This window comes from Eleutherodactylus coqui, chromosome 1 (genome assembly GCF_035609145.1).
Source record: "Eleutherodactylus coqui strain aEleCoq1 chromosome 1, aEleCoq1.hap1, whole genome shotgun sequence".
In the NCBI taxonomy this organism is placed as follows: domain Eukaryota; kingdom Metazoa; phylum Chordata; class Amphibia; order Anura; family Eleutherodactylidae; genus Eleutherodactylus; species Eleutherodactylus coqui.
Window position 1 is genome coordinate 523,929,165 of NC_089837.1, and position 15,748 is coordinate 523,944,912.

Below are 15,748 nucleotides of genomic sequence, written 5' to 3' on the forward strand. Positions count from 1 at the left end.
GATCACGGAGGGCAATCCCTGATCTCAGTGTTGGCGCAACTGACACTAGTGAAAGGGGAGAGTATAACTTGTTTTATTTTATTTCACCCCTGTGGGACGTCTTCTGCCTCTTGGGAGAGCAGCAAAGCCCCCAAAATTTGGAACTGTGCCATGAAGTCCGGTATTAGTCACAATTGTATCCATTCACCATCGTCTGAGTCTGGATTCAGATCTGATCTGTTCATTTTTCCTGCGCTGATACATTGCAACAAACTATCAGGACAGGAGAGGAATTTATGCCAGTGATATATGTTCCTCTAGGCTGGATGCAATAGCAACAAACCCTCAGCTGTGAGAAGTATCAGGTCTGTACAGGCTTTCAGCCTCTGGATGTACACAAGCATATTCCCATTCACTGACAGCAAGCAGAAGTTGTGAAAATGGAGACAACGTTTATTAGAAAGCTGCCGACCTTCTCATTACATAAGGCAGCAGTGGTGTTTATCGCGTCCTCGGCTTCTAGGAAGGTGTCGCCCAAGCAGGGGGAGTCATAAACGGCAGGTCAGCACAGGGTGTCCTCGAGATAATGGGGGCGCAGCGGAGGTCCTGGCGATCACGGCCGCCATCATTTATTGAGTGAAGAAGCTCCTTTGATCAGTTAATGATTGCCCCGATTACGGCTGCGACGACCTTCACCTCCAGGAAAGCGCAGCATAAACATGTTTTCCTCCGGTCGCTGCGCTGGGTTCCGCGGCGGATTAATGTTTTACCTTTACGTGTATTGTTATTACTGCTGGGTAATAACATCCTGTGTACAGGAAGCAGCCAGCACCCCCTCCCTCAGGGGTCTATGGGATGCTGGGGCTTGTAGTCCCACAGGAGAGTAGTAATAGTCGTATCACTTCAGGATCACGGGAAACCTCAATGGGAAACCTCGCATCGCATTCAGGTGCACCTCGCACACCGTCCAATGCTGCGCCGGTCCCACTGACAACAATGGCCAATGCGAGGCGTTCCGAGGGAACACCCAAAGATAGGACATGCCGTAATTTTTCCCACACTGCGATGCGGGAAAAAAAATAAGAATAAAAAAAAAAAAAAGAAAGGGGTTCATATTCGTGCGAGATTTGTGTGTCTCGCATTGCACAAATCTCGCGCAATTTTCTCTATATAGTATTAGGATCGGGCGGCCTCTATATATAGTATTAGGATCGGGCGGCCCCTATATATAGTATTAGGATCGGGCGGCCCCTATATACAGTATTAGGATCGGGCGGCCCCTATATACAGTATTAGGATCGGGCGGCCCCTATATACAGTATTAGGATCGGGCGGCCCCTATATACAGTATTAGGATCGGGCGGCCCCTATATACAGTTTTAGGATCGGGCGGCCCCTATATACAGTATTAGGATCGGGCGGCCCCTATATACAGTATTAGGATCGAGCGGCCCCTATATACAGTATTAGGATCGAGCGGCCCCTATATACAGTATTGGGATCGGGCGGCGCCCATATACAGTATTGGGATCGGGCGGCACCCATATACAGTATTGGGATCGGGCGGCACCCATATACAGTATTGGGATCGGGCGGCACCCATATACAGTATTGGGATCGGGCGGCACCCATATACAGTATTGGGATCGGGCGGCACCCATATATAGTATTGGGATCGGGCGGCACCCATATATAGTATTGGGATCGGGCGGCACCCATATATAGTATTGGGATCAGGCAGCCCCTATATATAGTATTAGGATCAGGCAGCCCCTATATAGTATTAGGATTGGGCGGCCACTATATATAGTATTAGGATCGGGCAGTGCCTATAAAGTATTAGGATCAAGTTGCCCCTATATATAGTATTAGGATCGGGCGGCGCTTATATATATTATTAGGATCAGGTGGCAGCTATATATAGTATTGGGATCGGGCGGCACCCATATATATGGTATTAGGATCGAGCAGCCCCTATATATAGTATTAGGATCGAGCAGCAACTGTATATAGTATTAGGATCGGGCGGCACCTATATATAGTATTAGGAACAGGCGGCACCTATATAGTATTAGGGTCGGGCGACCCTTACACATAGTATTAGGAGCGGGCGGCACCTATATATAGTATTAGGATCGGGCAGCGCCTATATATAGTATTGGGATCGGGAGGCACCCATATATAGTGCAGCACCTATATAGTATTAGGATCGAGCTGCCCCTATATATAGTATTAGGATAGGGCGGCCCTATATGAAGTATTAGAATCAGGCGGCACCTATATATAGTATCAGGATCGGGCGACACCTATATATAGTATAAGCATCCGGCAGCACCTATATATAGTATTAGGGTCGGGCGGCACCTATATATAGTATCAGGATCGGGCGGCACCTATATATAGTATCAGGATCGGGCGACACCTATATATAGTATAAGCATCCGGCAGCACCTATATATAGTATTAGGTTCAGGCGGCACCTATATATAGTATTAGGACCAGGCGGCACCTATATATAGTATTAGGACCTAACTTCCCACAGTTTTTTTCAAACTCCTGCGCTATAGTGCTGAGTTTGAATGTCCGGTGAGGAAAAAAAAAAGATTCGTTCATGCACACCATTGCGGCGTACCGGCGAGTGTAGTTACGCATACAGCTGTCTGAACTGCCCGATATCGTCCCGCAATCCTTCTGAAAACCCCTGGAGATTTCACGTGGAAACGTCCTCCAATCACTGCAGGGGCTCCCTTCATCCCCGATGACACAGCCGCGCAGGAGATCGCATTGATCTCCCATTGTCTTCAACGCACAAATAGAAAGGAGATGCTGCCATTTTTTTCCATGCAGCATCGTGCGTTTTCACTCGCTCTCGCATCACTAGTGCATTCTGCACAGCAGCTTGATATCCCCTGTGATGCTGCCACCTGGTGGAAGAATTAGATTATAACTGATCTGCCTCATCTGGAGCTGATGGACGGCGAAGTTTCCCTTTAAGGCCTCTTTCACACGGACTACAAAACACATGTGTGTGAGGCTCCTGGGTTCCAACGGGCTCTTCCACGAGATGATTTGCAGCCTGAAAGAACCCGTTAGAAGCCAGGAGCTTCACATAAAGGCGTTTTGTAGTGATGAGTTTGTAGCTCACGTGAAAGAAGCCTACTAACATCATTGTGCGCGGTCATGAGATGTAATGTATCTGAGCTGACAGTATGCAAATAAGGGAGATGGAACCTCCACAGCACCACCTATTGGAAGGCAGCAATCCCTAACATCAATGTTAGACTCTTCATACAAGCCTTGTAACAATGACTGGGAACTGAAAGCAAAGCCAGAACCCATACACAGCTGTTTCAGGGTTTTGTCCCTCATCAGTATGCAGCAAGATTCTGGCTTTACTAGAGAGAGGCCTGTGATGTGGGTCAGAAATGCTATCCTTTTTCCTTAGGGAGAGCACCTGGGCCATGCATGCTCTTCTGGGTAATATGCAAATAAGGGAGATGGAAGAATACCTCCACAATGTAATATGTCTCCACCAGAATAATGGGTGGAGACATGGGTTGGCCGACCTGAGGTACAGGGAACGCCCACAGCTACTGACTGGCTGGATGGACAGCTTCAACAGTCCGTAGCATGCTGAACGCTGGCTTACCGCTGTGAGGAGCACATGTCTCCCGCAGTGAGGGTGTACTAGGGGCCAGAAGCTGCAGTCATCAACGTTCATTATCCCGCCGCAAGCAGCAAGGGAGTACTTGTACCCAGCTGCTCCTGTCATTGGCCTTCGTCATGCTGACGCCAGCAGCAAGGGGGTACCTGTGTCCGGTTGCTCCTGTCATATGCCTTCATCATGCCGCGCCAGCAGCAGCAGAGCCAATGCAGTGCAGAAGCGTCTGCTGGCGGACAACGGCCTTGTTTCCTGCCAGCCGCTGTCACCGAGCCCTCAGGATGCTGCATGCGGAGCCTGTGACTCAGGGTTGGGGCCAGTTGCCAATATGGCAACTTGGTTGGGGCCAATATGCAAATAAGGGGGATGCTTATAAGGGAGGTAATCTCCCTAAGGAAAAAAAAACAGCGTTTCTGAGCTGTCGGTAATAACATTAAAGCTTTCTGGCTTCACCTGCTGGAGATACAAATGGTCACATTACTGAAGGGACACTGATGACACCTAGTGGCCATAAATAATATTACACACACTGCTGGCTTATTCTGTGTATAATGTGGTATCAGTTAGGTCTATGCCTTTAAAGGTGTCCATGATTGATGCCAGTCTGTTAACCATGATGGCGTATATGTCTAGATAGGAGCTGTATACACAAAACGGAAGGAGAAATTTAGTTATAATTATCTCCAAAGTTGCTTCAGTTTTTTATATCTGCACAAACACCGGCCTCCTGCAGCCACTTCTGTTGTCAACTGGGTCCTTGAACATGAAATAGGGAGCATGGCAGGTGGAGAATGAGCTGGCATAAGATGGTAGCAGATGGGTTGGCTATATGAGGGCAGTGATGGGGCTCTTTTAGCATTAAAAGAGCAGCCCTAAAAATGCACCAGTCAGGTAGACCACTAGAGGGCACCCATTACACTATGAATCCAATCACTGGAGAGCACCCTAAATATTATAAATCAGACTGCTAAAGGCACCCAATGTAATATGAATCAGACCACTAGAGGCGCCCTACATTTTATGGATCAGACCCCTAGAGGACACCCTAAATAATGTGAATCAGACCCCTAGAGTGAACCATACATATTATGGATCAGGCCACTAAAATGCACCCTATGCATTATTAAACAGACCACTAGAGGGCACCCTACATATCATGATTGAGACCCTTAGAGGGCATGCTACATATAATGAATTGGGCCACTAGAAGGCACACTTAAAATTATGAATCAGACCACAAGAAGGCACACTACATATTGTGCCAGACCACTAGAGGGCAACTGATATAATACAAATCAACTGCAAAAGCAGAGAAAGCAGCGCTCCGTAGTGCCGCACAGTGGTGACGAAAAGGAAGCCAAACAATAGGGGTCACGGTACTCGCTGCGCTGGTGCAGCGCCACAACACACTGAACGACCTGCTAGTAACAGCAGCAGCTACCCAACGGACCAGGAGACGCCTCCGGAGCAGAAATCAACTACTCACTGGGAGAAAAAAGGAATGCAGGTGAACTTGACAGGCGGCCAAGGAGTGACAGAACCCCATTATTTGGCTACGCGTTTCATTACCTTCATCTGACCTTTAGAGGCGGTTACAGCTGAAAACTAAAGGCATTCTGTCAGTCTAACAGATCCCGCCGATCTCCCTGTGAGTTTATGATAATACAAATCAGACCTCTGGAGAACATCTACATATAATGTATCAGACCACTAGAGGGCGCCGATATACCCTCATTGTCAAAACCAACCCTCCCCTGGAAGGAGTATATATATACACACACACACACACACACACACAGACACACAGACACACACACACACACACACACACATAGAGTCAGTACCCTCCCTCCCCTAGAAGTTGTCGGATGGAGGAAACTTTCTCTGTGATTGTAACATTGTTATAAGTGGTTACAATATCGGAGCAAAAGCATGATTTAGGCCGCCTGCAGACGTCCGGGCCGGATCCGGCAGCGAGAATTCTTGCCGCAGGACCCGACCCGAGCGCCTGCAGAGAGCAGCGCGTACTCACCCGCGCCCCGCAGCTCTGGATCTTTCTTGCGCCAGCTGCCGGGCAGCCAGCGCATGCGCAGACCAGAGCCAGCAGCCGCACAGAACTAGAACGTGCTGCGGTTTGTTTGCCGTGCAAGATTTCGCGCAGACAAACCGCAGCTGTCTGCCTAGGATTGCGTTTGCTAACGCAATCCTATGGCAGCTTCCATGGGTGGAAATTCCGCGGGAAATCCCGCCGCGGAATTTCCGCCCGTCTGCAGGCGGCCATAGTGTGGAGAACCGACCCCTTGCAGGAGGGCTCTAGTACCCAGTTGTACCACCTCTAGCTTGGATACAAGATGTGATACGGGCAGGCATGGAGGCTCTAGTACCCCGTTGTACTGCCTCTAGCTTGGATACAAGATGTGATACGGGCGGGCATGGAGGCTCTAGTACCCCGTTGTACTGCCTCTAGCATGGATACAAGATGTGATACGGGGGGCATGGAGGCTCTAGTACCCTGTTGTACCGCCTCTAGCTTGGATACAAGATGTGATACAGGTGGGCATGGAGGCTCTAGTACCCTGTTGTACTGCCTCTAGCATGGATACAAGGTGTGATACAGGCGGGCATAGAGGCTCTAGTACCCTGTTGTACCGCCTCTAGCTTGGATACAAGATGTGATACAGGCGGGCATGGAGGCTCTAGTACCCTGTTGTACCGCCTCTAGCTTGGATACAAGATGTGATACAGGTGGGCATGGAGGCTCTAGTACCCTGTTGTACCGCCTCTAGCTTGGATACAAGATGTGATACGGCTGGCATGGAGGCTCTAGTACCCTGTTGTACCGCCTCTAGCTTGGATACAAGATGTGATACGGGTAGGCATGGAGGCTCTAGTACCCTGTTGTACCACCTCTAGCTTAGATACAAGATGTGATACGGGCAGGCATGGAGGCTCTAGTATCCTGTTGTACCACCTCTAGTTCGGAAACAAGATGTGATACGGGCGGGCATGGAGGCTCTAGTATCCTGTTGTACCGCCTCTAGCTTGGATACATGATGTGATACGGATGGACATGGAGGCTCTAGTACCCTGTTGGGTTTCCTGTGCCTTCACTGGATATTTGCGCCCGCCCATTCACTTCAGTGGCCTATTGTGATGCATAATACACACTAAAGTAAGTCATGCCGGGTATGTTTTCCCACAATTGCAGAATGTGTGAAAAAATCCGCTCATGTGAACAAACCCAAGGAAATCTAAAGGATCTGTCCATTGTGTAATACGCTGCGCGTATCTGCTCATGTGAATGAGCCGCTACTATACAATTACCATCAGCACTTTGACGGCAACCATTGGGCGCCTTCACACTTACGATGACATCGCGTGATGCAAAAGTGAGCGAAAAAGCAGAATCATGAAACAGATGATTTCCAATGATTTCCAGCGGTTTCCTTCCCGCAGGTCCCATCTTTCTGCGTTTTGCTTTTTTTAATGTTTTTTTTATGGCCCGTGTTTCCGTTTGGAGCCTCTTTTTTAGCGCATCGCATTAGAAAGTCCTATTGACTTTCACGCTAATGAAATCATGCACTTTTATCACGGGCGGCAGTGAAGCGATACGAGATTATCAGGAAAAGCATGGCTGTCGCTCAAACATCGCGGGAACTAAGTTGTGATCTTGCAGCAACTTTTGAGCGCAAAACGGCGATCGCCTCCGTGAAGGAGCCCTAAGGCTGATGCGGCCGGGGAGCTTTTTTTTCCATATTCCTCCACGTTTCTCCTAATATTGCTGAACACTTACCTTTATAGGGAAGTAGTCCCTGAGGTATCTCCATACCACCCCCTCCTGTAGCCAGCGGCTCCTCCGGCCCCCGTGGCTAGGGGTGTCCCAGTCTATAAACCACCAGACTGCATACAGGACGCTGACTATCCATAAGCGGGTGAAGAGAAGGATGAAGAAGAGGAAGATGCAGGTCTGCGCTGTAGGGAGGAGAGACACCAATCATTACAGTCACAGCCTGGAATGGCTGATAGCAGAGAACAACAGCACTGGATATATGGGGCACAACCTATTGATTAATAATTGCAAAACACTAGTCAGGCTCTCCCCAGTCTGGACTGGCTGATAGCAGCATACAATAGCCTGCATTTACATGCACCACCGTCTGAAGCTCATCCTGATCCGGTCCTGCTCGCACAGCTTTCTGAAATCCTGTTCCAATCCCAACTAGCCGGACCCTGGCACGCAGCATCCCCTCTGAACTGGGCAATATGGAAAGCAAAGAGTTAAAGGGGTTGCCCAAAATTACTTCCAGAAACAGCACCACTCCTGTCCACAGGTTGTGCCTGGTATTACAGTTCAGCCCCCATTCACTTCAATGCAGCTTAGCAGCAATACCAGACACAACCTGTGCACAGGAGTGGTGCTGTTTCTGGCAGAAGGCACTATGTGTAATTCTGGATGACCCCTTTAACCCCTTAAGGACCGGACACTTTTTAGGGATTTTACCCATGTTGTGGTTATACTGCCTTATTTTTTTTCTTCAGCTACCAAAATTATTTTTGCTGTGTTTTTTTTCTGGGGCTCTTTTTTTTAAATCTTTTTTTCACTGACTTTTTGCCATTTTTTAGTTTAATTAGGGTTAAAAAAAATGATTTTGTTAAATTTATATAGTTGTTGATTTTTAAAATTAGTTTATCTACCCTAAACTGAAGTATGGGATCGGGCTCCTCGTTTTGATATATAATTCGTATAGTATTGGATTATAGCGCTATGTAGCTTAAAAAAAACGCTTCTGCCTTCTCCTCTGCGTCCTCGACTGATAGTTACAGCCGAAGACCCAACCTGCTCCTGCTAGATTGCAGGTGCCTTTAATTTACCATGCTTAGTCCTTAAAGGGTTAAAGTGAAATGTAAATTTAGATGTTTTTCACACAAAAATATCAACTTTTTGGTGTTTTGGCGCAGTGGTGATTTTTCTAGCAAAATACAAATGCGTCCAGATGCTGCTGGTCAATAGGAAAAAAATAGTAATTATTAGAAACCTATAGTACCAGTGTTTCTGGTGGCCACACAGCACTGCTACATGCACGCCACACACACAGCACTGCTACATGCACGCCACACACACAGCACTGCTACATGCACGCCACACACACACAGCACTGCTACATGCACGCCACACACACAGCACTGCTACATGCACGCCACACACACACAGCACTGCTACATGCACGCCACACACACACACAGCACTGCTACATGCACGCCACACACACACAGCCCTGCTACATGCACGCCACACACACAGCCCTGTTACATGCATGTCACACACACAGCCCTGTTACATGCACGTCACACACACAGCACTGCTACATGCACGTCACACACACAGCACTGCTACATGCACGTCACACACACAGCACTGCTACATGCACACTACACACACAGCACTGCTACATGCACGCCACACACACAGCACTGCTACATGCATGCCACACACACTGCACTGCTACATGCATGCCACACACACTGCACTGCTACATGCATGCCACACACACAGCACTGCTACATGCATGCCACACACACACACACAGCACTGCTACATGCATGCCACACACACACACAGCACTGCTACATGCATGCCACACACACAGCACTGTTACATGCATGTCACACACACAGCACTGTTACATGCATGTCACACACACAGCACTGTTACATGCATGTCACACACACAGCACTGTTACATGCATGCCACACACACAGCACTGTTACATGCATCACACACACAGCACTGCTACATGCATCACACACACAGCACTGTTACATGCATGCCACACACACAGCATTGTTACATGCATGCCACACACACACACAGCACTGTTACATGCATGCCACACACACACACACAGCACTGCTACATGCATGCCACACACACAGCACTGCTACATGCATGCCACACACACACACAGCACTGCTACATGCATGCCACACACACACAGCACTGCTACATGCATGCCACACACACACAGCATTGTTACATGCATGCCACACACACACACACAGCACTGTTACATGCATGCCACACACACACACAGCACTGTTACATGCATGCCACACACACACACAGCACTGTTACATGCATGTCACACACACAGCACTGTTACATGCATGTCACACACACAGCACTGCTACATGCATGTCACACACACAGCACTGTTACATGCATGTCACACACACAGCACTGCTACATGCATGTCACACACACAGCACTGCTACATGCATGCCACACACACAGCACTGCTACATGCATGCCACACACACAGCACTGCTACATGCATCACACACACACAGCACTGCTACATGCATCACACACACACAGCACTGCTACATGCATGCCACACACACAGCACTGCTACATGCATGCCACACACACAGCACTGCTACATGCATGCCACACACACAGCACTGCTACATGCATCACACACACACAGCACTGCTACATGCATCACACACACACACAGCACTGCTACATGCATCACACACACACAGCACTGCTACATGCATCACACACACAGCACTGTTACATGCATCACACACACAGCACTGTTACATACACATCACAAACACAGCTTTGCTACATGCATGTCCCACACACACAGCACTGCTACATACAGTGTTCATCCCATCCAACTGGGATCAGAAGCAGCGGAGATGAAGGACCTGCGATGACATCACTGTCATTCTCCGCCCCTGATCACATGATGGTGACGTTCATCCCGAGTGAATCACTTACATGCTCCACCCCTAATCACACGATAGTGACATCATCAAAGGTCCTTCATTGCCAGCGAGGGAATCACGTGCCCTTATCACAAACACTTTGGGCCTTATTTCTGAATGTGTTTCCCATAGATTTGAGTCTATGCTGCGCCAGAACGAAGGCGCACAGCGTCTTAGATACATTTACCGATAGTTTGCATCAAAAAGAAGAAAGATATGACAAGCTCCCCCCCCCCCCAAAAAAAAAGTGAGCGCGGCCGCTTCTGTGTCTCCAACACATTTACGAGGCGCGACTACTAGACATTGCCGCTAATAAAACCCAATGAAAGTTGGTGTAAATGAGAAGGCAATTGTGGTCATTTTTGGCGTAAGTCCAGCTACTGTTTTCCTCGCTTTTCCCCCACTGCTGTGTTCTTCTCATCAGTCGGACTGCTCACTAATGTCTATATTGGTCGATGACGCAGAATTACTTTTTTGGAGCAAAACTTATTTCCAAATTGAAACTGGTGCAATTTTGGGGCCCGAAGCAGCGTTATGGGGAAGTGGCAGATTTTGTGGCGCAAAATTAACTACACGGAGCGCTGGGTTTTTTAGGTTTCTGCCCCATTTTATGTGCTAAAATCAGTATTATTAATATTAGTACAAAAAGCAGAGTTACGTTTTGGTGGAACACGTTTCACAATGCGGGTCGGCGTATATGTGGCACACGAAGCGCTGCTATGCGAAAACTGGCGCATTTTTGGCCCATCTTTAATACTTTTGGCGCCGCATTAATGGGGCCATATGTACAAGTTCTGCGCCGCTTTTATAAATTTGTCGCAATTTAAAATTGTTGAGTTCTAAAAAGACTTGGTGCGATGTGCGCCGCATCCGTAAACAGGCCTGTGCTTCTGTAGTGTATTTTCTTCATACTCTCGCTGCGTGTTTTGGGTATGTGGCGGTTTTACGTTTGTCCATCCACTCTGTGTGGACAGGTTTGGGGAGTTCCTTCCGCTTCTCTACAGGAAAAACGCCAAATTCAAAAACCCAACCAAAAAACATGCAGACATTGTCCAAAAAACTCCAGAAAAAGATTCCAGGGCTCAGATCTACTCGAAGGGTCGTGTGGGTATAAGAAGGTTCTTTTTTTGTCTACACGTGGCAGGAATGCTGCGGAACGTCCGCGGTGGAAGTTCCGTGGCAGATTCTGCATCCAAAACAACCATTGGCGCGCCCGCAGCTGCGCTCAGCCCGAAGTCTTCATCTGTTAGCGCTTCCTTCACCCGGCCCTCAGCGGCCCGTACTGCGCGCAGCACTGCTGGTCACCCGCTATCACCTGACCACGCCACCAATGTTGTGGATTTTGACTCTGTTCTGGACATTCTGCAGCATTTCTGCCACGTGTAAACATACCCTAAAGGGTGGGCAGGTGATAAAATAAAGATACCGCTTACTCACCCGCCTTCAGCGCCCCTGGACCCAGCTGAGCCACTGCACTATCGCCATCAACGAATGGCCACCAGAAGGCAGTTGACCCCTGCGACCAAATAGAGGCCCCAGTCACCATCCGGACTCCTGGCATCAGCACTTTCATCCTGAGCGCCATGATGCCAGGAGTTCGCCATAGCCTCTGATTGGCCACAGAGGTCACCTGATAAGTCAACAGAAGGGGGTCTGAAGACGGGTCAGTATGCAGGCTCTATCACCTGCCCACCCCCTAAACAATCGTTAGAACCACAAAACACCTTTAAGTCTTTATACCAGTTTTCTGGCACAAAATGTGTGACTTTTTGGCATTATGTAGCGGCGGCCATATCATCGTATTTTAAGTGGGTGGGGCTTAGAGTTAGGGGCGTGGCATCAATGGCTCCCGACATTTACTGTAACTTTAGTGTGAATTATAAGATCTACACAAGACTTCATATTTGGCGCACAGGCGAAGATGCGAACGCTGTATTAACCCCTTAATACAGTCAGGTCCTGTTGTAACTTCACATCCTGGCAGTTTAACCCCTTTCATGCCACAATCAATAGCAATGGCAGCTCCTCCTGTCAGGCACCAGCACCGTGCAAGCTACCAATAGGTTCCCATGGCAGCCAGAAGTCCAACAAAGACCTCCATACCTGCCATGTAACGCAGCCTAATAGGCCCCGCCTCCCGCAGAGTCTGCTGCTATGGGCTTAGTAGAACGCAGTACATAAGTAATGCAGTGTATTATCCTAGCAATCCAACTACTTCCCTGAATTGATGCCAGGCGGTTTTTATATAAAAACACCTCACCTCAGCGGGGAAATGGCGTTATTGCACTCGCCCGTGTGACGTTACCCTCAGACAGAGGAGACATTATAACGCTCTTTATGTCTGTAATGCCAACATGATCTGCAACGCCTTACAAATCAGAGGGTACATGGAGTCATTACCCACAGCACCAATAGCCACAGGCGGCCATAGAGAAGTACAAGAAAATCTGTCTGTTGCCCCTAGCAACCAATCACAGAGCAGCTTTCATTCCTTACACTGCTGAGGTAAAATGAAAGCTGCGCTGTGATTGGTTGCTAGGGGCAACCAAGATTTCCTTCCTGGCTGCTTCCATAACAGTTCAGTGCCGGCCTACTTTTCTGTGGCCCCATCCTGTAGAACAGTAGGGCTGAGGGCCCTGTCCACAAGAGCTTACAATCTATTATAAACGATGGGTCTCTCTGACTTATTGGGACTTTTCGGGATTTGTTAGACGAGCGGACCGGACTGCCAGGAATCCTATACAGCCCCCTAAACCTGGGAGCAGCGGCTGACATCTGCGTACAATAACACACCAGAGAGTCCTGCGGGCGGCGGTCCCCAGCCGGGGGCTCAGCTGCAGCCACAGAGCCTCAGACGCATTATCACATGTATTATTAATGTCCGCCCCGCGCCGGAGCCGTGGGGGTCGCTGAGGCGATGACCCCGTATGATTGACTAAGTCATAATCCAATATGGTGAATGAAGCACGGACTACGGTGGTGAGACACTGCGACGCCCGCTGCCCATCCCCCACAGCAGCATCTGGGTCCAGGCCGCCATCTTGTCCGCTCTGATCGCTGGGTCTTATACAACACCCAGCTTTCCCCGATCCCTGAAAGATGCTTAATGATGGCAGCGTGGCGGCTTCCATGCACGTATTGGTACGCAATCGTATCATACGCAGTCCTTGTATGGGATACGTATAAAACGCTGTCCGTACGCAGGGATTTCGTATTGGCAGCGGCTCGATACGCAGCCGCGCTCTAATCAGTCAAGGAACTTGAAAAAAATTAAAAATGACACTGCGCGTGTCCGTGGCATCAGAATCGCAGGGGTGCGCAGTGCCAATCGCAGTCCGTACGCGGCCTCTGCCGGCAGAGCGTGTGGGCTGTGATGTGTACAACGCTGCGGGATAGTCACACCTGTGTGAATGAGCCCTAACCTGCAGGATTGTAAGAAAGCTGGGTGACAACGCCAACCGAACCCTCTGTGGGCACCATATTGGTAGATGCCCAACTATCCAAAAGGCTAAAAATACGTGCCAGGTTTAGATACACAGCTCAGAAGACAGTATCACACATGATGGGATTAGATACAGCGGCTCAGCAGGCAGTATCACACAGGATAGGATTAGATACACGGCTCAGCAGGCAGTATCACACATGATAGGATTAGATACACGGCTCAGCAGACAGTATCACACATCATAGGATTAGATACACGGCTCAGCAGACAGTATCACACAGGATAGGGTTAGATACACAGCTCAGCAGGCAGTATCACACAGGATAGGATTAGATACACAGCTCAGCAGACAGTATCACACAGGATAGGGTTAGATACACGGCTCAGAAGACAGTATCACACTGGATGGGATTAGATACACTGCTCAGCAGACAGTATCACACTGGATAGGATTAGATACACGGCTCAGCAGACAGTATCACACTGGATAGGATTAGATACACAGCTCAGCAGACAGTATCACACAGGATAGGATTAGATACACAGCTCAGCATACAGCATCACACAGGATAGGATTAGATACACAGCTCAGCAGGCAGTATCACACAGGATAGGATTAGATACACAGCTCAGCAGACAGTATCACACAGGATAGGATTAGATACACAGCTCAGCAGACAGTATCACACAGGATAGGATTAGATACACAGCTCAGCAGACAGTATCACACAGGATAGGATTAGATACACAGCTCAGCAGACAGTATCACACAGGATAGGATTAGATACACAGCTCAGCAGGCAGTATCACACAGGATAGGATTAGATACACAGCTCAGCAGGCAGTATCACACAGGATAGGATTAGATACACGGCTCAGCAGACAGTATCACACAGGATAGGATTAGATACACGGCTCAGCAGACAGTATCACACAGGATAGGATTAGATACACAGCTCAGCAGGCAGTATCACCCAGGCCCACCTCCCATGTGTCCCTTATAATACTAGAGCCCTGTTAGGGCTCCCACCCACTAGCGTTTTTTTTCACTGCGAAATTCGCACGTTTTTTTTTTCTACAGGGGGTCTATGGGACTTGTAAAGCTAAAATCGCGATCGCGCAAAATCGCGATTTTAGCTTTACAACTCCCATAGCCCAAAGACCCCTGCAGAAAAAAAAAAACGCTGCGAATTTCGCAGTAAAAAAACGCTAGTGGGTGGGAGCCCTTATATAGTAGATGGGCTTTGGCCCCCCGCAGGTGTGACTGGCACCTTTGCCCCCCTATAGCTGTGCCCCGCTCTCACCCAGAGCCAGGAAGGAGTACACCCACTGGAGCACGGCCGCCGTCTGCAGCCTGCGGGTTAATGGAATATCCCGTGAAGCGAATTCAATCGCCATGCTGGAGCGCAGCGTCCGGAGAAGGATCTCCTGCAGGATATTGGGGATCAAAGTCTGCTGGCGCGGGGCGACGTGTTGCAATGTGAACGTCGGCCCCGATCTAGCAGGCGAAGTTCCATGTAGTAAGCCGGCCTGTTTGCACATGGGACTGATGAGTGTGATGTCAGCTGCTCTGTTATCAGCCGGAGATTATACAGATCCATGTAGCCTTATCACCACTGATACAACCTGTGGAATTAACCCATTAACGCCCGGCACAAGTCTCTCTCCTGACAGTTTGTTACAGTGTATCAGTGCAGGTAACATGCATCAGTCTGGAGTCCCATGATTACTACAGCTGTATCAAGTCTTCAGAAGTATAAGGGCGCCTACCCAGTGGCGTTGCCGATTTTCATGCGTGAAAAATGCTGCGTTTTTGCCGCATTTTCCGCGGCGTTTTTTGCGCGGTTTTCGCGGTTTTTTTGTGCGTTTTTCCGTTAATTTCCATT

General features: G+C 48.8%; 1 protein-coding gene across 1 annotated transcript in view; it reads right to left on the bottom strand.

Moving 5' to 3' along the window:
• The window catches only part of MOGAT2 (monoacylglycerol O-acyltransferase 2), a 28,857-nt gene extending 13,568 nt beyond the window's left edge, over positions 1–15,289 (bottom strand). Inside the window, exons 1-2 of the mRNA XM_066594145.1 lie at positions 15,167–15,289; positions 7,434–7,612 (exon numbers count right to left, since the gene is read on the bottom strand). Of these exons, the coding sequence (XP_066450242.1) occupies positions 7,434–7,612; positions 15,167–15,260 (273 nt within the window). The 5' untranslated portion in view covers positions 15,261–15,289. The remainder of the gene's footprint in view (positions 1–7,433; positions 7,613–15,166) is intronic.
• Between the last annotated feature and the right edge of the window lie 459 nt (positions 15,290–15,748).